General features: G+C 44.6%; 1 protein-coding gene and 1 long non-coding RNA gene across 2 annotated transcripts in view; one reads left to right on the plus strand and one right to left on the minus strand.

The window, feature by feature from the left end:
- Positions 1–25405, plus strand: part of LOC120731844 (receptor-type tyrosine-protein phosphatase gamma-like) — a 278578-nt gene extending 253173 nt beyond the window's left edge. The window contains exons 8-9 of the mRNA XM_040029139.1: positions 5184–5376; positions 24728–25405. Coding sequence (XP_039885073.1) covers positions 5184–5376; positions 24728–24924 — 390 coding nt within the window. The 3' untranslated portion in view covers positions 24925–25405. The remainder of the gene's footprint in view (positions 1–5183; positions 5377–24727) is intronic.
- LOC120731859 lies at positions 2625–4007 on the minus strand. Its single transcript, XR_005695429.1, has 2 exons — positions 3533–4007; positions 2625–3254 (listed from the first exon to the last, which is right to left on the minus strand). It is a non-coding gene; the product is annotated as an uncharacterized LOC120731859 (long non-coding RNA).
- Positions 25406–25737: the final 332 nt, after the last annotated feature.

Genomic DNA, 25737 nt, shown 5'->3' on the forward strand with positions numbered 1-25737 from the left:
GAGGCTGAAGACACGGAGGCTGGGCCAGGCGACGCTGAAGACACGGAAGCTGGGCCAGGCGAGGCTGAAGACACGGAGGCTGGGCCAGGCGACGCTGAAGACACGGAGGCTGGGCCAGACGAGGATGAAGACACGGAGGCTGGGCCAGGCGACGCTGAAGCAGAGGCTGCAGCTGGCGTTGATGATGAGGCTGCAGGCGGCGGCGAGGCTGACGGCTCTGAAGCTGGACCAGACGAGGCTGCAGGCGGCGGCGTGGAAGCCGGGGGCACTGCAGGCGGTGGCGTGGAAGCCGGAGGCGCTGCAGACTGGACGGATCCCTTGGACCCTCCAGCGACGGCAGGAGACGAAGGCTGGAGCGGTCCCTCGGACCCTCCAGCGGAGACAGGAGACGAAGGCCGGAGCGGTCCCTCGGACCCTCCAGCGGAGACTAGAGATGAAGGCCGGAGCGGTCCTACGGACCCTCCAGCAGAAGTCATCACTAAGCCAGCAGTCATGGAGGCCACTAGCTGACACAAAGGCGACTGGCAATGCACTGAGCACTGGCTCTGCCCAGGCAATGCTGACATGGTGCAGTTCTCAGGTGGCTACTTAAACTTCAGGGGTCCAGAATCAGCTGGGGACTGAGACCTAGCCTTTGGGGAAGCCCTGGAGCGGCAAACTGTGCCAATGGCGGCTAAACTATGAAAAGCACCTTGAGTTGAAATTAGACTTTCTCCCTGCATGGAGTGAATGAGTGAAACTGGTAATACTGGAGCCTGAACTACAGTGCTGGACACTGGAGGCACAGGGGCCTGAACTGAAAGTGACACTGGAGGCTCTGGAAACTGAACTGAGCGTGACACTGGAGACAGAACTGAGAGTGGCTGCGGGGCAGCTAACTGAGCTGAGAGTGGCTGCTGAGCAGGTGATACGCTGTTCACAATATCATCTGCCGCACAGAACACCGCCCCTGAATGAACAGTCACACAGTCCGAAAACGGAAAAGAGTCCTCACTCACCACAGCCGGCGAATTAGAAGCCCGAACGTCCGGCTGTGGTGAGCCTGCATGGTCGGAGGAAGCGATTTTAGAAGCTATGGCAGGCCGGAAAAGAGCCGTTGTAGCCGGTTTTCAACGGTGCGGTGAAGCTCGTACGGAGGATTCTCTAGCCACAGCCCGAGGAGGATCTCCACATTGTAGCTGATGTCATCCTGGAGCTCCTCGGACGGATTGAGTGCCGCAGGGTCCATGCTGGCTGGTTCGTACTGTCACGACCGCGGTGTGGCAGATGTGTGGAGTTGTAGAAAGGACCCAAAAGGCGGCAGCTCTGGTGCAGGTGAGTATTTATTTACAGGAGTGGGTACAAACAGCAATGGTGGGTGAACATGAAACTGGAACCTAAACTGGGTAAAACTAACAAAACAAACCAGAAACGAAGATGCAGGGAGGTCCGGGGAAATACACATGGAGAGATGCAGGGAGACCAAGGGGAAACAACACAGACGAACCAGCAACTACTATGACAGAAGACACAACTTAAATACACTCAGAGAACACAGGGAGATTACACACAGGTGGGGAACACAGCTGGGAGTGATTAACGTGACGAGACTAGGGAGGCAAACTGAAAACACTCACATAAGACGCAGACCTTCACAATAAAACAGGAACTTACACATGAAAGGACACAAACTAAGAAACGCGGACTAGATACAGGAATACACGGGCAGAACAGAGTAAACACTAACCAGAGGAAGAACAGAACCAAAATCGCAAGAAGAGAAAACACAAAACGCTGGGTCAAAGGGACCCAGGATCATGACAATTACTATACCTTTCTAATGAGACGTTGTTGTCCCTGCTCTCTTTCTCTCTCCCTCCCGCTCTGTTCCTGTGCTACTGCGAGTGTAACTACCGCCCCTCCCCCCTCTGCTCAGTGCAAGCACAAGGCTCGCGTGCGGAGTGAAGCGAAAAAAAAGTGCGAGAGAGAGGGTGAGATAAAGAAGAAAAAAAAAAAAAAAAACACGGCTCCCAATAAGGAGCCGGCTCACGTAGTTCACTTCAAAGATCCAGCTCTAAGAGCCGTTTCGTTCGCGAACAACACATCACTAGTGCATTTGTTTTACACGTGCATTAAATTAAAGTTAAAGGGGCGATTGTGGCTCAAGAGTTGGGAGTTCGCCTTGTAATCGGAAGGTTGCCAGTTCGAGCCCCGGCTTGAACAGTCTCGGTCGTTGTGTCCTTGGGCAAGACACTTCACCCGTTGCCTACTGGTGGTGGTCAGAGGGCCCGGTGGCACCAGTGTCCGGCAGCCTCGCCTCTGTCAGTGCGCCCCAGGGTGGCTGTGGCTACAATGTAGCTTGCCATCACCAGTGTGTGTGTGAATGGGTGAATGACTGGATATGTAAAGCGCTTTGGGGTCCTTAGGTAAGCGCTATATAAATGCAGGCCATTTACCATTTAAAGTTGATTATGTCGATTAAGCATTGTGAGGTGGAGGGTGGGGGGCGGATCCCTAATATTTTTGCTGGGAGTTGGCAACCCTATTAGTTAGGTTGTTTAATATTTCTGCTAAGTACTCTTTAACCCTCTACAGCATAGCATAGCATTGCCCTGAGGCAACAAACCACATTTTCATGCCTTACACTGGCCCTTCAAAAAAAACCTTTTTTTTTTTTTCCAAATAATGCTACCAGGCACATCTCTTTCCAATAAAATGAAGAGTTGAAGGTGGTGTGACTTTCATTTGGGGGGCAGGACCCCTTTTCTGCAAGCTGCACTACATGAGAGACATCTCCATTAGGAGGCAAGATAGAGATCACTATTTTACATGTTTATAGTGAAATAAATGTATATTAAAAAATACTTGTATGTGCATGAATATGTTAAGAAGCATATTTGATTGTTTGTTCTACTTTTTTAAATTTATTTATACAGTAAAACTGTTAATTTTCATTCGTTGCCTCAAGGCAACACTGCGCAGTTAGCCCAATCTTTTTCAGGCAATATAATGCATTTGCATATGTGTGTAGAGATGTGTTTGTGTGCATTTATATGATCATAGTCAATGTTTTTACTTTACAATCTACTCATAATTACAGGACATGGATGTAAAAACCTTTTATGCAAGGAAACCAAGGGAATGTGCACTTTCTGTCCTCAGAAAGTGAGGACAGTGAGCTGTCAGGGAGTGACAGTGAAGTAGAGGAGTGGATCCCTGAATGAGGTTTGAGGGACACTTAGGAGCTCAGGGGTCAGTTGGTAAAGTAACTGTGTCTGTGTGTGTGTTAGTGCCCACATAGCAAGCAGGTCTGGCCAGGATCTGGTATCAAGCCGGCACTTTGAGTAATCTGGGAGAGTAGAAAAGCGCTATATAAAAATCAGCCCATTCACTGTCTGAACAGAGTTTCGGCATGTTACTTTTGCACTGTTTTGCATGTTCCGGCACATGTTGTTATGGCATGGCAGGGACTTTTGATGGGCAGAGTCAGAAAAAGTCTCCAGGAAATTAATGTAAGTTAATGTAATGTCCCCAAAAGTGATGGAAACACAACGTGTGTGTGTGTGTGTGTGTGTGTGTGTGTGTGTGTGTGCGTGCGCATGTATGGGGTTATGGTCAAATGTTGGATGTATTTTGGTGTTTTATTGTTTTGTGAAATGTTTACATTGTTTATTTGTTGTTTAATTAGTTGTTCATCCTTGTTGTACTAATACAACTTATTATAGAATAACTTGGCATTTTACTACCCTTGTTGCACAGTGTTGCCTTGAAGCAACAAACCAATATCTGTTGGGGGGGGGGCAGGGTGTCAAATTTTATGATTGATATATTATTAGGGACCCTAAAGCTCCCCCAAAATAGGGAGAAATATTTTTTCCCCAAAAAATTAAAAAGTCATGCAGTAGAGGGTTTTTAAGATACCAGAATAGGGATGATGGTGTAGGTTTAAGTTTATTAGATTGATCAGTTTTGCTGAACTATAAAATATTTTGGGTGCAGTGTATTTTTTGCATACGAGTATAACAGAATAGCTTTAGTGTTTTGTTTTGTTTTTAAAACTTGAGTATGAACTTATACAAAATGCAGCAAGTTATTTACAGTATAAAAAACTGTTTTATTGATTACAAAATACACTTTATCTGATTCATATCGGTATCGGCAGATATCCAAATTTATGATATCGATATCGGACATAAAAAAGTGGTATCGTGCCATCTCTACATAGTATACAAGAACATCTGTGCAGAGTATGGCCTGGAAGTCCTGAGGTCAAAATGGAACACGAGTGGTTCAGAAGATAACAAAGGTTTTAGTGAAACTGAGGCTTGAGGGTTTGGTGAAAGGTTTGGTGAAACGGAGGCAGAGAGTGGTCGAGAAGGACCAAACTAAGATCCTATGGGATTTTCAGATACTGACAAACTGGTGATGGCTAACCAACCAGACAGTGGTAGACAAGAAGAGGAATCAGAGGAAGATGGCTGTCGTGATAAATGTAGCAATACTGAATGATAGCAACATCAGGGAGAAGGAACACAAGAACCTGGGCTGAGATAAAAAGTCAAGAAGGTGTGGAGGGTGAAGGTAGCAGTGGTCCTACTGGTAATCAGAGCACTAGGTACAGTGACCCCAAGCTAAAGGAGTGGCTCCAGCAGATCCCAGGAACAACATCGGAGATCTCTGTCCAGAAGAGCGCGATCCTAGGAACAGCTAAGATACTGTGCAGGACCCTCAAACTCACAGGCCTTTTTTTTAAATTATTTTTTTATTTACTGGTGGAATGACAAAGTTTTTTCTTTTTTTTTTATGGAATAGTAACAGTGAGCATTCAGCATTTTTGTAGTGTCCCATGTTTGCTTATTTTTTAAAATGCATTTATTTATCATTTATATATTTGCATGCAGTTGTTTTCAAATGTGTGTTATGTGTTTATGTTATTTCATTTATTATAAATAGTCCTTTATTGGTCACTGCCACGTGCCAGGCAATTATCAAAGTTTCTTTATTTTCCTGCTCATATTCTTAATTTTTGTGAAATGCTGTGTTTTATTTTGTCAGTAAAATTGGCTTTTGCTTCTGTGTGATGAGTGCAAAAAAGAAAGAAAAGACACTCAAAATAACCAAATTGACTTCTGCTTGGTAATAACTACCTGTCTCCACTCGTATCTCTATTTTGCTGTAATGTTCACTTTCCCTACTACCACCAGTTGGAGGCTTTCTACTCCATCTTCACCACAGAGCAACAAGACCATGTTAAGTCGGTGGAGTATCTGCGCAGCAACTTCAGGCCCATCCAGAGCTTAGATAACCGGCACGTCTTCAAGTCTGCAGTAAAAGATGCCTGGTTGCCTGACCTAAATGACAGTGGCAGCAACCCGTATGGCACGGAGGCTTCCAAAGGTAGGATGTTCACACTTTAAGTATTCATTTTTTGTTTTGTTTTTTATATTACCTATTCATATTCATTGACTTAATTTATATAAAAGGAGGTATTGGTATTTACATCTGTAGTTTCAATCTATGCTTGGATCAAAGTAAGGGAAAATGCTACCTTCGGTCAGGTACTTGTACTAGCTCAAACAGCTACATTTCCCTCGCTGCTATGAACTGAGCTGAAATGAGCTGAGAGTCCAAAGTGCGGAGAACTAATCTGAAGAAATAAAGAGTGAAATCCCAGGCAGAGCAGCTCAATCTTGTTGCTTTTAAGCCAAGTGGAGCAGACTGAGGCTTGGTTTGATGACACTGAGGCATGTGGACAAGGTGATAAACTTTCAGTGTTCTACTTTTACAATAATTAATTGATTAAAGCATTTCTTATGGCATTGTATCCAGCTGTATCCTCGCCAATGTCCGTTCTCTGGCAAACAAAATGGATGAGATACGGCTCTCCATCACTAACAACAGACGGATTATGGACTCAAATGTCATGTTTTTCACCGAAACATGGCTGAACAACAGCTGCCCGGACAATGCTATCGAGTTAGCAGGACGCCACACACACCGAGCCGACAGATGACAGATGACTCCGGCAAGACCAGAGGTGGAGGTTTGTGCATTTATATTAACAATGCTTGGTGCATGAACTCCACTACTACTGAGAGTCACTGCTCACCTAATGCGGAGTTTTTAATGGTCAAATGCAGACCTTATTATCTCCCCAGAGAACTCACTTCTATCATACTCACTGCCGTGTATATACCCCCCGACGCTAATGCTAGGTTGGTCATGAAAGAACTTTCTGCAGCCATTAACAAACACCAGAATAAACACCCCGAGGCTGCTTTTATTGTTGCTGGTGACTTCAACCACACCAACTTAAAGACAGTCCTCCCCAGATTCCACCAACATGTCTCCTGCCACACCAGAGGAGACAAGACTTTAGACCATGTGTATTCCAACCTGGCTGGAGCCTACAAAGCCACACCCCTCCCCCACATTGGACAATCGGACCATCTCTCCCTGTTCCTCACACCTCGGTATTCACCACTCATCCAACGTGTGAAACCTGCTGTGAGGACAATTAAAGTGTGGCCAGAGGGGACAGACGCAGTGCTCCAGGACAGATTTAAAAACACAGACTGGAATATGTTCACCCACACAGACCTGGACCAGTACGCCTCATCTGTACTGGATTACATCTCCAAAACCACAGACAGTGTCACCACCCAGAAACGGATCACCATGTACCCCAACCAGAAGCCTTGGATGAACCGGGATGTTCGTCTCCTCCTGAAGGCCCGCAACACTGCCTTTAGGTCAGGAGATGCACACGCCTACAGTACAGCCAGGGCTAATCTAAAGAAGGGCATCAAAAAAGCCAAACACCATTACAAAAAGAAGGTAGAAGAACACTTCTCCAACTCCAACCCCCGACGCATGTGGCAAGGACTCCAGACCATCACAGACTACAGGACCACCAAACCCTCCCCCGCATCCTCTGATGTCTCCTTCCTCAACGAGCTCAACAACTTTTATGCTCGTTTTGAGCGAGGGAACCCCACAACCACAACCAAAGCAGACATGACGCCAGACCACCAACCTCTGACTCTCTCCCCCACCGATGTAGGACCGGTGCTGAGCAGGATCAATGTCCACAAGGCTGCAGGCCCTGATGGCATCCCCAGGCGTGTTCTCAGAGCGTGTTCTGGGGAGCTTGCGGAGTGCTCACAGACATATTCAATCTGTCCTTGGCCCACGCTGTGGTACCGGCCTGCTTCAAATCCACCTCCATCGTCCCGATACCCAAAAACCCCAACCCATCTTGCCTCAATGATTACCGTCCAGTAGCACTCACCCCCATCATCACTAAGTGCTTAGAGCGACTGGTCCTAGCACACTTCAAATCCTGTCTCCCCCCCACCCTGGACCCCCACCAATTCGCATACCGCCAGAACAGGAGCACAGAGGATGCAGTCTCCATCGCACTGCACTCTGTCCTCTCACACCTGGACAACAACAACACCTACGCCAGAATGCTGTTTATAGACTTCAGTTCAGCATTCAATACAATCCACCCCTCACAACTCATCAGGAAACTGACAGACCTGGGCATCAGTTCCCTCATCTGCAAATGGTTACTGGACTTCCTGACCAACCGCCCCCAACATGTCCGGCTGGATAACCACTGCTCATCTACCATCACGATGAACACCGGTGTACCACAAGGCTGTGTGATGAGCCCTTTCCTCTACTCCCTCTTCACCCACGACTGCAGACCGGCTGATGGTTCCAACACCATCATTAAGTTTGCAGATGACACCACGGTGATTGGCCTCATCAGTGACAACGATGACTACTTAACACCGAGAAGACCAAGGAGCTCATCGTGGACTACAGGAGGAATGCTGAGCCACATCCACCCATCCACATTAAGGGGGACGGCTGTGGAGCGTGTGAGCAGCTTCAAGTTCCTGGGAGTCCACATCTCCGAGGATCTCACCTGGACGACCAACTGCTCCAAGCTGGTCAAGAAGGCTCACCAGCGCCTCTTCTTCTTGAGGACTCTGAGGAAGAACCACCTGTCCTCAGACATCCTGGTGAACTTCTATCGCTGCACCATCGAGAGCATCCTGACCAACTGTATAACAGTCTGGTACGGGAACTGCTCTGCCTCGGACCGGAAGGCGTTGCAGAGGGTCGTGAAAACTGCCCAGCGCATCGCCGGAGCACCACTTCCTGCCATAAAAGACATCTACAGGAAGCGGTGTCTGAAAAGGGCTGGGAAAATCATCAAAGACCCCAGTCACCCATCGCATGGACTCTTCACCCTCCTGCCCTCTGGGAGGCGCTACAGGAGCCTCCGGACTAAGACCACCAGGTACCGGAACAGCTTCTTCCCCACAGCTGTCAGACTCCTGAACTCTGCCTCCTGACATCTGACCCACGTTAAACTCATGGACTGAACATACACACACCCACAATGGACAACTGTACCCTCAAACACACAATAATAACATGGACTGAACCACCACTCACAACCACTAGCACTTTATATAGCCTCTGTAGAAACTATCTACACCCTCACTTATCTTAACTGCACTACTGTATAGCTCTGTGTAAATAATCATTCTGTACATTCGATAATCTTCAATCCTACAACTGTTTACAACTTGCATAGTTCCCATTTCTGTATAGCTGTATATCTCAGATTCTGTAAAGTTATTTATTTCATATTCTGTATAGTTTTTCATATTTATATCCTGTTCATAGCCTGTACATAGCTTGTACTCACTACAACCTGTACATACTTATAGTTATAGAATATTCACAACATACTTCATACCGTGTACATTATAACATACCATAATAGACCCATTTCTGTAATATACTCACATATCTATATTATTGCTAATATATATTGTAATATATCTATATCACTAAAGCACTTCTGGATGGATGCAAACTGCATTTCGTTGCCCTGTACCTGTGCATGTGCAATGACAATAAAGTTGAATTCTATTCTATTCTATTCTATCCTGTAGGCAAATAAAAAATGTAGACAATATCCTGTTTTGTTTCACAGTGAGTGATCTGTTTTAGCATAGCAAACTCAACCAATCCCCCAAAATAAGTTGTAATTATATTTTCAATGTTCATCTTAATGTCTTAACTTTGTAACTATTGTTAGTTTTTGCAGGATAGAGTCAAAATGAAACATCCTGGTGGTTCTAGGGTTGTTTAAAATGTTGGCATTGACCCTCTGTTAGTGCTTGGTTCTATCACTTGGTCTCCCAGGTGATCTATACAGAATTCCTAATCTGCTAAAATATATCCTCATAACATTCTTCCATGGTAATGATTCTTAATGTTAATAAATGAAGTATATGTACAGATTGTCTTTTCTTTTTGTGTGCTTTTGGATTATCTGTCTTTTTAGTACTAATTCTGTTAACTCTCCTAACATAAGGCAGTGGGAGGCACACTGGCCAACCTCCCACTCTCACCTCATTACCAGTCAAAGAATGCTACAACGTTGTGCAGAGTTTGTGTATGCATGCTGTGTGTTTGTGAATGTGCTTGTTTTTCTCTGTGGATTTATAAGTCTGCATGTGAGGCCTAGCATCTGTTCACTGTCATCTGTCCCTAAAGAGTTTGTCCCCAACCTTCCTTCAGGCACAGTTCCATATGGTCCGCAAGGAAAGTATATATGCTAGACATGCACAAACCCACTCTTCCACATACACGCGTGTGTGTGTGTGTTTTCCTGGCACATTATGCTTGCTCGTGTAGGATGTCCTTGAGTGCTACTATGAGACATTTTCTGTATGCAAAGAAGAAATGCAGATCAGGAGAAGGGAAGACGGCTGAGTGGAAGTGTGTAGAATTACAGTTAAAATGAAAATAACAGGTACAGCTGTCTAAACCGCTTCTTAATGCAAATATCTAATCACCCAGTTACATGGCAGCAATTCAGTATATTTAGGAAGGAAGAACATGGTTTGAATTACAGTAGAAAGTATTAACTAAGCATTAGAATGGAGAAAAATCCGATCTAAGTGACTTTGAATGTGTCAGAGTATTGTATGGGTATTTTGGAAACTGGTGATCTACTGGGATTTCTCACACAACCATCTTGAGGGTCTTTATAGCAGGTGATTTTAAAGAGAAAATATTCAGTGACTGGTACTTCAATTTGATCAAATTTTCAAGTGAGCTTCATTTACATTGCGCCAATTCAGAAGAACAATTGCCTCAGAGCACTTTAAATTATAAGGTAAAGACCTACTACCTGAGCAGGAAGCCAACAATCACCGACCCCCTACGAGCAAGCACTTGGCAACAATGGGAATGACGGGGGAAAGAAACTCCTTTTTAATAGGAGTCTTTCTCCTATTCTAACTCTGGCAGAACCATTCCCAGTTAGGGGCAGCCATCCACTGTGATAACTGGGGGTAAAGAGAAAGATAAGAGCAGAGAAAGACAGGTTAAAAGGCAAACTATAAGAAAGCGAGCCAGAGTTTATTAATTGTTAATAATTAAATGTAGTAGTAGTGTATAACCTAGAGATGAAACCATACCACTTTTTTATGTCTGATACTGATATCATAAATTTGGATATCTGCCGATATGAATCCGATAGTCTTTTATAATCTTTTTTTTTTTTTTTGCCTGTCCCATTTGGTTCTTTAGCCGTCAGAATTGTTGTCTGAAGACCAACAAGGATACCCAATGGATTTACTTTGCCAAATGGATCATCGTGGCATTGCCGTATTGGTCCATTTGATCGACCTTTGTTTTTATTATTTATTATATTTTATTTTCAGATGTTACAGACGGGACAGACATGAGTGAGGGACAGGAAAGGGAGAGAGAAAGAGGAAGGAAAAGAAAAACAGAAGGGGAGAGGGACAGTGAGAAAGGGGGGGGAGAAAAAAAAATCTCCTGGATCACCTGTTGAGAGAAGAAGAATAGAAAACAAGCAAAAAACAAAAACAAAGCAACATACTAAACACAACACCATCGCATTAATCTAGCTAAGTGTAAACAGCAGTAAATACTAAATATTCAATGTTGTTGTGCAGCATGCAGCACAGACAGCGCACAATGTGCTTTGAAGTAGCAGCCAAGAAAGGTGTAATTTAAGTCTACGAGCAGTGAACACCCGTGTGCACACCTGTGTGGATCAGCGCACTTGTATTCAAATGGTTTCCACATGTAATGGTCTGCAAGAGGATGTAGAGAGCCATAGCCCCGTCCCCCAGGGCATGAAGCAGGCATGGAGGAGATCCAGGCCCCAGACATCCAGAGGCCCCAGAGTGCGAGAGCCCAAGGAGGACCACCGGAGGGGCATCCGTGCCACCCTCATGGGAAGGGCTGAGGATCCCCAGACGAGGTGTCACCCAGTAGCCACCGAGCAGAAGCTAGAGGGGGCTGCACCGGCGTGCCCGCCAGCTCTGCCAGCAGCCAGCTGTGCCAGAGTGTGCCCGAGGGCCCCCCGCACCCCGGAGGAGGCCTGACCGAGCAACAGGCGCCAGGCCCCGCCAGGTAGCTACCGGGAGTGAGCCGGTACATACCTGAGTGCCCAGCCCCGGACACCAAGAACCACCAATGCACCGACCCCTGAGGGCATCAGTCACCGGCAGGGAGTGTGGTGAGGGGAGATAGGCCTTGGAGGGCCTGGGAGTTCCCAGAGAGGTGGAGTCTAAGACCCGACCTGACATATAGACACAGACAAACAGGCACACACAGACACAAACATGCATTCCCACCCTCACGCACACATATACAAACACTCAGCACTCACCCAACGTAAGGAATGACATAAATGGACATGTACACACAATCACACTCCCCAAACATACTCTATACCCCGGGTCCAGGTACCCTCGCCCCCAAAGGGGGAAACAGAACCCAGACCCAAGAGATGTTACCCTTCCCCCCGGGGTGGAGGCAAGCAATTTTCTCAAACTAAACAGTAATAAAACTGAAGTTTTACTTGTCGGTACACCATCTATCTTAACCAAATCCCACAGTTTTTCCATTAACATTGAACGTTCTCCCACCCTTTCCTCCCCTCAGGGTAAGAGTTTGGGTGTCATACTTGATAATACTCTTTCATTCCAGTCTCACATTATTTACATAACCCGGTCTGCTTACTTCCGCTTGCGTAATATTAACCGACTCCGCCCCTTCCTTCCTCCCCATGCTGCTGCCGTCCTTGTCCATAGTCTTATTACGTCCCGCATTGATTACTGCAATTCCCTCTTATTTGGTCTCCTTAAAAGGTCCCTTCATAAACTCCAACTTCTCCAAAACTGCAGCTCGGGTCATAACTCCTACTCTGTCAAGAGCTCATATTACAACAGTTCTTCAGCAGCTTCACTGGTTGCCCGTAGAAACCAGGATAAACTTTAAAATCTTACTTCTCACGTACAAGTGTGTCCATAAACCTGCTCCTTCATATTTGTGTGACCTGCTCCATATCACCACTGTTTCCCGCCCTCTCAGATCCTCATCTGCTATTCATCTTACTGTTCCATCCTCACGTCTCATCACTGTGGGGAACAGAGCTTTCAGTCGCTCTGCTCCTCGGCTCTGGAACTCTCCTCCTCCTGCACTAAGAAATATTGACTCCCTCTCCGTATTTAAGACACAGCTCAAAACACATCTGTTCAAACTGGCTTATTCACTTTAGTGCTGATTTTATCTGTTGTCAAGCTCTGCAATTTTAACTTATTATGTATTTTATGACTATTGCACCTTTTATTAATGTTGTTCTTTTGTAAGGTGACCTTGGGTTTCTGAAAAAATTAAGAAGCGGCACAACTAATGTGTCAGTGCAAGCTAATTTGCGATGTGCACCGCTGGCCCAGCATTTACTTTTTAATGCACCTTCTCAGATTAATTCACTGCATGTCGTGCCCAGGGCTGGACTGGGACAAAAACACAGCCCGGGCATTTTGACTAGAGACCGGCCCACCAGGTATTAAAGCCTTTGAATGAAAACAAACGCTGTGGTGACAGTGATGTACAGTCTTGTTGGTATATGTATGATTTCTATACATTTTACATCTGATAAAAACTTTGGTTGTAAGATTCAGATAATTATTTAATAAAAGCGAGACATTTTAAATGAGAATAAGAAAGAAAAGTATTTCTTTGTGACCCCCTCTCCCTGTTAATGCCCTTCCTGCCCCCTTGACAAAGCTTTGCTAGACCCGCCCCTGCACAGTTACCAGCTGTCAGCTACTTAGAAAAGGATCCTGGTGTTATTTGTCTCTCAGAAACAGTTCATAACTTCAACTCATCCATGTCACCTAAAAGGTAAACCTGTTTCTCCATCACCTGTTCAGCTCTGATGATTCAGTAAGGACATCTCCTGGTTTCATCTTCATGTTTCCCTCTCACCACATATCCAAACCGACATCATGACCAGCAGCTTTACAGCTGTGGCTCCAGCAAACATCAGCTGATACTAGAAAGTAATATTAAATAAATTCTAACAACAGCTGATCAAGCTTAAACGTGCTGCTGTTGTTTAGCGCGACATCTGCTGGTTTCTTCTTTCTGGCGCAAAGTGGGCGATAAACAAACAAGAGAGAAAAGGAGATCAGCTGATCATTGATCAGTTTTATGATTGAAGTAGCAACAGGAGAGGGAGGGGGGAGAGAATGAGAGAAGAAGAGGCAGTTGTGCAGCGTAAAGACAGAATAACTCCAGCTTTGTGTCTTTTTTTTCATTCTAGCTGAAGTACGGGACCATTTGTGTTCCTTTTCAACTCAATAGGGAGATATTGTAATTGGTCCAGCCCAGAGTCCATCATGACCAATTGACCAACTTACCACCTTTCATTGTTTATACTGTTACCAAAACCCAAAACAAGACAAACCAAAACAAACAAAAAAAAACTTCGGCCCATAAAAATGAAAAATCACCATCGGCCCACTGGGCGGCGAGTCCCGCTGTGATCAAGATGGATGTCAGTGTAAGCTGTTTCTTAACACCCCATATTCCTGAAGCATCTCTCAAAGAACACCCTGAAACTACGTCCACGTCCTGAAAACGCTCCGCATCCACACTAGTGTTTTCAGTCGTTTTCACAGAGTTGTGCTTCCACATTGAAACGTCCGAGAATGCTTACATTCCAGTACTGCGCACGCGTGAAGCGGAATAAGATTCGGCCTGCCTCATTTCTGTCTGCCGCTTAGTTACTTTCCGGCTCGTTGAAATGTCGAAGCAAAAACTCGAGGAAAAGCACTGAGTTTTTTTAAATGGACTAACAATGAGGTGGAGTTGTTGCTGCGAGTAACACAAAAGTAGAGCAGGGCGATATGGCCAAAAATATATATCACGATATATATTTGAAAAATTGCGATAACGATATAACTGACGAATTTCTGCGAGACAAAATACAACTCCACAACTTTACTAGCGCAAAAAAAAAACCCAAAGGCATTTCCAATAGAAATGGGCTGACATATCCTGAGCACAACCATGTATAATATCCACTCCTCCACTTCTGTACCATTGATTCATTAATGCTGTATTCTAACACAGCTGCTCTATTCCCATGTTGTTGCAGTATATTAATGACTAACCTTGTATTGTGGATGGATTATCTCAATTGTTCTCCTGACTGAAGTTTGGTCCGTTTACAGCATCCTGCCATGCGATTGCATTTGTCTCTAACCATCAGGAACCTTCACGTTAATTTTTATCAAGTGGAAAAGTGTTAGCGTTGATTCCTCCAGCTTCACTGTTTATGCTATGCTAACATAGCTGTGTCGCTAGCGATCACGTAGCACATCATTATATACCAGCTAGCCCAACTTCAGTAACCCTACAAACGTCACTGCTGTTTAGTTTTCTGTCTTCATTTATGTTGCAAGTGATACCAGAGCTGTATGTTTGAATTTTTTCAGAAATCTCTCAGTCAGAACATGCTATATCATGCTTAGGTAACTAGCGAAACTAGCGAGATAACTTCCGCTAACTTCCTGCTAACTTCTAACTCAGTTAAATGTAATACATTGTTTTCATGGATGCCTGGATGTTAAACTTATTAGTTACACCTGGTAAAGCACCAATGCTGATCGTTTTATTAAAGATGAAAGAATTTAGACAGTTTTTAACTCTCAGTGATGCTGCAGTGTTTGTTTGACTTTGGGACCTGAAGGGGATCTGAAGAGGATAGAGTTTTGGACCCAGATTACTCCCAGATTTACGAGCACAAAGACAGGTTAAAAGGCAAACTGTAAGAAAGCGAGCCAGAGTTTATTAATTGTTAATAATAACGACAAATACAGCAATAACGACGGCCCGCTTGCATGTTCTACAAAAAACTGCGCTTTGTTGTGTATCTGACGGACAAACACCAACCAGTGACGTTGCACCATTTTTAAAAACTAATTCTGGTTCATCCGTTTCACTCAACAATCCGCTTTCCCCCTTCTCGTTCTCCGTTGCCGCCGTGCTTTTTCGGCCATGTGCGTATGAAAACAAAGGCACTGCGCATGCGCGTTTTACCCATATTCTATCGCGATATTTCATTTTCTCATCGTTGCCTAACATTGTACCGGTATTACCGTGAACGGTACAATATGGCCCAGCCCTACACAAAAGTAAGAAGTTGCCAAAGCGAGTAAGAATTAAATAATCTGGAGCATGTACAAACTGATATTAATCTTTAATAGGGCTTTCCAAATTGAGAGCAGAGAAAACAACTCCTGTATAATGTCATCCGCTATCTTTGTTTAATTGGTCACATGACTGCATCACATAACTAAAATGCATCATCGTTTTTGAAAGTCTGCGTTTTCAAGTGTCCACACTGCGATGGGACAGCTCAGTTCTGAAATGTATGCGCTTTCGAGAGTGTTTTCAAAACACTGCATTTTCCTTGAGCAAAAACGTCGTCTCAGTGTGGACAGGAGGCCAAAACTGAGAGAAAACTATGTGTTTTCAAATGAAAATGCATTAGTGTGGACGTAGCCTGAGAGACACAGTCAAATGCCTTCTCCAAATCCACAAAATACATGCAGACTGGTTGGGCAAACTCCCAAACACCCTAGTTCAAACAAGGTGACAACAGTAGCAACGGCATTATTCTGCAATAGTTGTGACAGTAGCCGAAGTAGTGTTTTCCCTATACATTTTAACTTAAATATAACAGCACTGCTTAAGACTTTAAGCTGGGATATTGTGAGTTGGGTTTTGAACCACTTACTTTAAGCATTTTCCTCTCACAGCGAGCAGCTAGGGAGAGCAGATAGTGATGCTTGGTTGATTCATTTGTATACTTTTGTATTGTACATCCCCAACTACTAGTGCCACACTCGAAGTGTGTACATGTGGTCATTAATCATTGGAGGTTGACACACAACTCTTGCACTCAGATGTAACTAGGCTTGGCTTGTAGTTGTGGGAACGTAAATGCATGGCATTCCTATACCAATGATGTCCCAATATGACACTTTTATATGACACAAACATTTATACTGGTAGTGTCACGGATTATATAATAGGGCAGTGAGCTGAACTCTGTTATTTTCTAGAGTTACTCTGATGAGCTGTGTTAGGTAGATATCTACACACTCACAGCATGTGGATTGTTTGTATGGACTCTCGTGCTCACTGTACTCTCTGTAAACTGCCACTGTGGTTCCTGACACCTCAGCCACTTCACACCTCCTCCACTCACCCTGCTCACTACTCCCACCCCCAACCACATCACCCAGTACACATCCAGATGGATCCAGCCTTTCTCTCTCAACCATACGGGTTAGGAGGGAACTGAAGAGGATTAAAGCCAAGAAGGCAGCGGGTCCAGATGGCATCAGCTCAAGGGTTGTCAGGTCCTGTGCAGATCAGCTGGGTGGGGCGATGGAGCACATCTCGTGTTGTACCAGTGCCAAAGACTCCACATCCCAAGGACATCAACAACTACAGGCCGATGGCTCTGACATCCCACCTGATGAAGACCTTGGAGTGGCTTGTCCTGGCACAGCTTCGCCCCCCGGTGAGCTCATCACTGGACCCACTTCAGTTTGCCTACCAGCCTGGCATCGGAGCGCATGGTGCCGTCATTCACCTCCTATATCGTTCCCTCTCTCACCTAGAGACCGCTGGCAGCACTGTGAGAATCATGTTCTTTGATTTCTCCAGTCTCCTTTAACACCATTCTTCCCACAGTTCTGAAGGATAAACTGTAGAACTCAGGAGTGGACCACCACCTCACTACCTCCCACTGGAGACATGTTCTCTGGAGTGATGAATCGCGCTTCTCTGTCTTGCAATCTGGTGCATGAGTTTGGGTTTCCAGGAGAACGATACTTGTCTGACTGCAGTATGATGTGGGGGTGTTTTTCAGGAGTTGAGCTCAGCTCATTTGTTCCACTAAAATGAATTATTAATGCTTCAGCATAGAGAGATATTCTGCTCCCAAGTTTGTGCAAACAGTTTGGAGATGGCTGGTTTATGGAGTAACGAGAAAGTAATATAACATGTTTCTTTTAAGAAAAATTAGTAAAGTGTTATACAGGGTGGGCCGTTTATATGGATACACCGTAATAACATGGGAATGGTTGGTGATATTAAAGTCCTGTTTGTGGCACATTAGTATATGTGAGGGGGCAAACTCCTCAAGATGGGTGGTGACCATGGTGGCCATTTAGAAGTCAGCCATCTTGGATACAACTTTTGTTTTTTCAATAGGAAGAGGGCCATGTGACACATCAGACTTATTGGTAATGTCAAATCAAATCAATCAAATCAAATCACTTTTATTGTCACATCACATGTGCAGGTACATTGGTACAGCACATGTGAGTGAAATTCTTGTGTGCGAGCTTCACAAGCAACAGAGTTGTGCAAAATACAATAATGTAAACAAGCAAAATACAAGAATGGCTACATCTGAAACTAATAAATATATGTACAATATATAATAGTATATGCATTTCTGGATGTGTATACTAAATATTTTTCTACGTGTGTGTGTGTGTGTGTACACATATTTTACAAATTAAATAGAGTAAACAATAAATAAAATATATAAAATAAAATATACAGAGTTGAGACATGTGCAAAACAGTGGCATTACTGTACAGTATGGAGTGCATAATGTTAAAGTTCCAGTAGTGAAGCTGAGGTGTCTATGACGTGTTCAGCAGTCTGATGGCCTGATGGAAGAAGCTGTCTCTCAGTCTGCTGGTACGGGACCGGATGCTGCAGAACCTCCTTCCTGATGGAAGTAGTCTGAACAGTTTATGGCTGGGGTGACTGGAGTCCTTGATGATCCTCCCCGCTTTCCTCAGGCAGCGCTTCCTGTAGATGTCTTGGAGGGAGGGAAGCTCACCTCCAATTATCCGTTCAGAGCACCGCACTACTCGCTGGAGAGCTTTGCAGTTGTAGGCGGTGCTGTTGCCATACCAGGTGGTGATGCATCCAGTGAGGATGCTCTCAATGGCACAGTGATAGAAGGTCCTGAGGATGCGGGGGGCTCATGCCGAATCTTTTCAGTCTCCTGAGAAAGAAGAGGCGCTGCTGCGCCTTCTTCACTGTTTTGTTTGTGTGTACTGACCACGTAAGATCCTCAGCCAGATGTACTCCAAGGAACCGGAAGCTGCTCACTCTCTCCACAGCAGCGCCGTTGATGGTGATGGGGGTGTGTACTTCTCTGCACCTCCGGAAGTCCACTATCAACTCCTTTGTCTTTGCGACGTTGAGGGTGAGATGGTTGTCTTGACACCAGTGGGTACAGGGCGCTGACCTCCTCCCTATAAGCCGTCTCATCACCATTGGTGATAAGACCCACCACTGTAGTGTCGTCCGCAAACTTCACAATGATGTTGGAGTTGTTAGTGGCTGTGCAGTCGTAGGTGTAGAGTGAGTATAGGAGAGGGCTCAGTACACACCCCTGTGGAGCACCAGTGTTCAGTGTGATGGGGGATGAGGTGATGCTGCCCAGTCTGACCACTTGGCGTCTGTCAGACAGGAAGCTAAGGATCCAGCTGCAGAGGGAGCTGCTCAGTCCTAGATCCTGCAGTTTCCTGTCCAGCTTCGAGGGAACGATGGTATTGAATGCTGAGCTGTAATCTACAAACAGCATTCTCACATACGTGTCTCTCTTCTCCAGGTGTGACAGGGCAGTGTGTAGTGTCAGGGCTATGGCATCATCAGTGGACCTGTTGTGGCGGTATGCGAACTGTAGAGGGTCCAGTGAGTCGGGTAGTGCAGAGCAGATGAAGTCCCTGACCAGCTTCTCGAAGCATTTGCTTACGATGGGGGTCAGGGCTACAGGTCGCCAGTCGTTCAATGAGGAGATGGTGGAGGATTTGGGTACAGGGACGATGGTGGCCATTTTGAAGCAGGCTGGGACTACAGACAGAGAGAGGGAAAGGTTGAAGATGTGCGTGAACACTCCAGCCAGCTGAGCCGCACATGACTTGAGGACGCGGCCGGGAATCCCGTCCGGACCAGTAGCTTTGCGTGCGTTCACCTTCCTGAAGCACTTCCGCACATCCTCCTCAGACACAGTGTGCGCACTGACGTCATCCGCGGTGCGCACACTGTCCGGTCTCATGGTGTTCGCTGTGTCGAATCTAGCGTAGAATACGTTTAGATCCTCACACAGAGAGGCCGTGGTCTGCGGTGTGCTGGTTTTCCCTCTAAAGTCTGTGATCGTGTTTAGTCCCTGCCACATACTCCGAGGGTTGTCAAACTGTTGCTCCACCCTGTCCCTGTACTCACGTTTGGCTGCTTTGATCGTCTTACGGAGTTGGTAATGTGCGTGTTTGTAGTCCGATGTGTTCGCGGAGGCAAAGGCGGTGCTCCGTGCCGCGCGAACATCTCCGTTAATCCAGGGTTTTTGATTTGGGAAGGATTTAACTGTTCTGGATGGGACGACATCTTCCACGCATTTCCTGATAAATCCGCAAACTGAGTCTGTGTATTCATCAATGTCCCTAGCAGCCACGTGAAACATTTCCCAGTCCGCGTGATCAAAACAGTCCCGCAGCGCAGACTCCGATTGGTCCGTCCAACAGTGCACCGCCCTCCGGGTTGGAGCTTCCTGTTTCAGCTTCTGCCTGTAGGCGGGCAGGAGCAGGATGGAGCGGTGATCTGATTGGCCGAATGGGGCGCGGGGGAGGGCTTTGTACGCATCCCGGAAAGAGGTGTAGCAGTGGTCGAGTAGCCGGTCTCCACGCGTGTTAAAATGGATGTGTTGGTGGAGTTTGGGTGAGACTTTCTTCAGGTTTCCCTTATTAAAGTCCCCGGTCATGATAAACGCTGCCTCTGGGTGTGCGGTTTCCTCGCTGCTGATCGCGCTGTACAGTTCCCTGAGTGCTCGGTCAGTGTCGGCTTGTGGGGGAATGTAAACAGCCGTAATAATCACTGCTGTAAATTCCCTCGGTAGCCAGAATGGCCGGCACTTAATCATCAGGTACTCCAGGTCCGGTGAGCAGAAGGATTTGACCGGGTGCACGTTCGCATAATCACACCAGCTGTTGTTGATCATGAAACACACACCACCGCCTCTGCTTTTCCCAGTAAGATCCTGTGACCTGTCCGCGCGATGCACGGAGAACCCCGGTAGTTGTATTGCGGAGTCCGGTACCTTGTCCGATAGCCAGGTTTCTGTGAGGCAGATCACGCAGCAGTCCCGCATCTCTCGCTGGAATGAGATCCGTGCCCGAAGCTCGCACAGCTTGTTCTCCAGAGACTGCACATTAGCCAGTAATAAACTGGGTAACGGTGGTCTGTTAGTGCGCCGTCTCAGTCGAACCAGAACGCCAGATCTTCTCCCTCTGCGTCGGCGTTTGCGGCCTCCAGGGCCAGAGAACAAAGGCGTCTCAGGTGAGATGAATGGGGGGTCTGCAAACGGAGCGTCCGTGTTGCAAAACTTGAAATCCGGAAAGTTATAAGAAAGACCGTCTTTTATGTCCAGTAAGGTTTGTCGGTCGTACACAAGGAGACATGTGCTACTTGCGAAAAAATGAAGGAAAAGTAAAATTAAACACAGAAAAAAGCTGTTGCTTGGGGGAGCTCGCGACGAGGCTGCCATACTCGGCGCCATCTTCAGACGATACTGTCACAAGAAAAACAATGGTTTCAGGTCTGAAGCACAAACGGAAGCCTAGTTATTTATATGCTTGCTCTCTACGTCACACCACACTTTAAGTTTCGATCAAACAGCCTAGTTGGTTTCACTTTCTACTGCAATTACCATGCTTCTGCAAAAGCATGCAGTTTCCTGTCAGCCTACAACCTAGTTTTACACTGAAGTCTGGGACTCTCATAAAACACACTAATCAGCATTCAGATTATATATTTTATTTCCTAACACTAGGCTCCAGGGATTCAGGGGGAAAAAGCTCACCTTCAACAGATGGTAAAACCTGTGGTTGGTATCCAAGGGAGGACAAACTGACATGAGAGAACTTTTGACAGGGCAATGAGATGAACAGCTTTGGGAAATTGATCTTTTATGTTAAGTATTACCATATTGCCAGAAGAGGGTGGAAAACCAGTGAGAAAATCAAGTGCAATCTGGGACCAAGGGTGACAAAGAGTTGGGGAAGGTCTGAACAAACTTGCATAAGGAGAGCTGGAAGACTCTTCTTGTGCACAGACAGAGACTGCAGAGACATATTCGTGGACATTGTTAATCAAGGCAGGTCACTGGAACAGACTTTGAATGAAGGTTATAACACAGTTGATTACAGGCTGGCAGGTGAATTTGGTGGTGTGTGCCCAGACAGCAGAAGGAATATAGAGGCAACCCTGTAGATTTTTCATGGGGTCTGGTTCGGTCTGTTAAGCTTGTGGACAGCAGATTCAATCACCCATGTGAGGACGCCAATGATAAATGAAGAAAAGAGGAAGACTGATTCTGCTGGCAGAGGTGGAGAATTTCCTGGAGAGTGTCTGGTTTGATATTCCTAAACAGTATGAAAAATAGGGTTAGCTGACTGGAGCTAGGCCAGGTTTTTGTGACCTGTCTGATGAAGGGACCACCCCCTCCAGCCAGTGCCTCCACCCTTCAAGAGCGATCTTGATGGCAGCAACTCTTGGTCTCCTACATCATAGTTGCACTCTGCAGGGGTAAGATGACGATAAAAGACAAGAATGCATTTTACCTTCTTGCTGCCAAGAGAGTACAACTCCCATGCTGGAGTTGGAGGCATCCACTTCCATGATGAACTGGCAGGAAAGATCAGGTTGAGATCGAATGGGAGCTGCGGCAAAATGTTGTTTTAGATGGTCAAAGGCAGTCGGGCAGAGGGGTTCAATTGGTAGGAGATATTAGTGGAGGTGAGTTGGGTTAAAAGCAGGGCGTTCTTACTGAAATCCCTGATGAAGCTACAGTAGAAGTTTGGGAAACCTAGGAAATGTTGGAGTTGCTTTTGATTCTGAGAGACTGGCCAATAAGTTTCTGCTGGGTCTGGTTTGAGTTGTCCTTCCAAAATATAACTAAGGAATAAAACGGTGACAACCTGGAGTTCACATTTCTCGCCTTTGACAAAAAGTTTAAGTCACTTCAACAGCTGCCTGGTTGTAGATGGTGAAGAAACACTTGCTGCAAACATTCCTAAGTGACCTCGCCCAATCAATGAAAAAACCAAAATCAAATTTAAATGTGCTTTTCCAGACTATCCAAGTTTATCATCATGTTTGGCAAATGTACTACTGAAAAGAAAAAAATAAGGAAACACTTAAATCAGCAATATATATAAGCTTTCAATTAATAAGAATTTTGGTTCAAAACATTAAATATTATCATTTATTCCTCATCACAGAGGAACCTTTTCGAAACTCTATGATGCTATTCTGTCTTTTAGTAACCACTCTAATGTTAAGCTTAAGTGTACACGGGAAGGAGAACTAGGAATTCGAATACATGAGGAGTCTTGGAAACAGGCTATAGCGAGGGTACGATCTTCCACCTCCTGTGCTTGTCTTGGACTTATTCAATTTAAGGTCATACACAGGGCGCATTTCTCTAAGTCTAGACTTTCTGAATTGCATCCAGAAGTGGAAAATAAATGTGATAAATGCCATGGTTCTCCTTGCCACCTTAGCCACATGTTTTTTCTGTGTCCTGAGCTACAAGGTTTCTGGACAGGGTATTTTGCTATTATGTCAACTGTTCTTGGGGTAACTCTTCATCCTTGTCCTCTGATTGCTGTATTTGGGATTCCTGTTCGCTCACTTACACTTGATTCCACACAAAAGGATATTATAGCCTTCACATCCCTATTAGCGAGACGTCTAATATTGTTGCGTTGGAAGTCTGTTAAGTATCCTACTATTTCCCGGTGGCTTAAAGATGTCATGTTTTTTTTAAAACTTTAAAAAATTAAATATACGTTGAGAGGTTGCACAGCCAAATTTTTTCACATGTGGCAACCCTTTTTCTCTTATTTTGCTAGTATAGAGGTATTGCCTGTTTAAATGATAATGTTAACATAAATAAAAGGCAAAACGTGAACTTAGACTAGACTGATTGACTAAACTGGGAAAACTAAAACAAAACTAAAGCACAAAACACAGGGAAACGAGAGAACTAGACCATGACACAGGAGACAACAAGACAATACAGACAACATGACAAAGGACTCGACACTGTTGTAAAACAGGAAGCACAGAGATACACGGGCTTGACATAACATCAGGGACATAGAAAACGTATATGGAGCACGGACATAACTAAGAAACAAATACACACAACATGACAGAAAACACATGACAGATGACACAAGAGGAGACAGGACACAGGACAAAGACACCACTGAGACACACAAAGGGGAAGGGAGACTTGGACACAGGGGACCTGAGTTGCACACTGAAGACACGACACCAAAACCAACAGACATGGAAGGAAATTAGACAAGAACTAAATAGAGGAACTGAACTCAATATCAACAGAACTAACTGAAGCCTAAACAAATTAGAACATAATAATACAAAAGACATGAAATTCAACATGCTGGGTGAAAAAGACCCAGAACCATGTACTGTTGAAAAAATGATCAGTAGACCTGTCCATATTTGTGATTGGTCAGATGCTGCCATGTGAATCTACAATACCTGTAAAGCATTTATTTGTGCAATTGACTTTATAGTCCTGTCATTTATTTATGTTGCTCTTCCTCCCTCTCGAGTGTATCTGAAAGACAAGCTGAGCCAATGTATTCAGTCATTAAATGATCTCTCTCTCTCTTTGTGTCTTTAATCATTATCTGCCTCCTTCATTCTCCCTTTACATTACATATTTTTATATCTTCCCTATCCTTTTTCTTTCTCATGCCCATTCTTCTACGTTCACTTCCTTCTTCACTCTCCTTTTTATAATCCGTTCCTGTAACTTGTCTTAATTTCCCATTTCCTCTTTACTTCTTTCTCCACTCTTTTCTTTATTTTCCTCATACCTTTCTTCATCTCTATTCTTATGTTTATTTCTATAATTTCTCCATTTCCTTCCATTTTGCTTTTAATTTTTCCTAAATGTAATTTTTCTTTTCATTTTCTCATTGTTTTAATCTCCGCTCTTTCTTCTTTCCTATCACTCCTCTTCTTTGTACTAACATATTCTTCATTATTCATCATCCTTTCATAAATATTGTTGTTTTTTCCATCTGATTGCATTGCTTTGTTTATTCCTACCTACCCTTCCTCATTTCCCTCTTACATACCTTTCTTTTTCCGGCTACTATATTTTGCACTTTCACGCCTTCCCTCTTGCTCTTTCTGCACATATCCACAACTTCACTTGTGACTTTCATTGACCCTGCTTCCATCCTCCTCACAGTCTGCAGTAGTGCTCCCATAAACATGAAGGTGCAGCATGTCAATGGCAGTGCTTTGGTGGTGCGTTGGGCTCATCCGGAGGTCACCTACCACTCACCCATCCAGCATTTCCTGGTATCTTACAGCTGGACGGCCCATGATGACAGCTACGAGGAGACCCACCTAACGGATGCCAAACACAAACTGGTGAGTCTTTGAGGGACTGCGGGGTTGGAGCCACATTATAGGTGGATGCTAAGTTTTAACTAGAAAAATTTGCATTTCCTGCGAAAATGCTGTGTGGATGCTGTAACGCTGAAGCTGTTTGCTGAAAATAGCTGAAAAAGATGAAAAGTTTCAGGGGTGAAAAAACTGAAAATTCTTTTGAAAAGGGGTGAAGAAGCTGAAATTTGTGTTGAAAAGAGTTTAAAAAGTTTAACTGTGAACTGAAATATTGTTGCCATAAGCAGGATTTGAACCCGGGCCTCCCGCTCCGAGAATGGATGCTCATCTTACTGAGCTAAAACACAGCTTGACCCGGCAACTAAAATCAGTGACCACACTGACAATGTGTTCCATTCATTTCAATGGGCAAAAAAACTGCATATAAAATCCAATATCTCAAAAAGTATAGAAGTTATGACCACCAAAAGTCATAGCACACATTAGCAGAAAGAGCAGAATTTTTTAAAGTTTGAACATAGTAATTTTAATAAAACATATTTCTTCCAAATCACAGTATTTCTTTTAAATCACAGTGTTTGTGCCAAATCACAGTATTTGTACCAAATCATAGCATTTGTGATAAATCATAGTGTTTGTGCTAAAACATAGTATTTGTGCTAAAACACAGTATTTGTGCTAAAACATAGTATTTATACTAAATAATATTTTTCCTGCCAAATCATAGCATTTGAGACATTATTTGTGATTTATGATTTAGCAGAAACACTGTGACTTGGTAGAAATTCTAGTATTTACCTGAAATACTTTGACTTGGCAGAAATACTCTAATCTAGGAAAAATAGTACA

This window comes from Simochromis diagramma, unplaced genomic scaffold (assembly GCF_900408965.1).
Source record: "Simochromis diagramma unplaced genomic scaffold, fSimDia1.1 OVJJ01000352.1, whole genome shotgun sequence".
Classification (NCBI taxonomy): Eukaryota; Metazoa; Chordata; class Actinopteri; order Cichliformes; family Cichlidae; genus Simochromis; species Simochromis diagramma.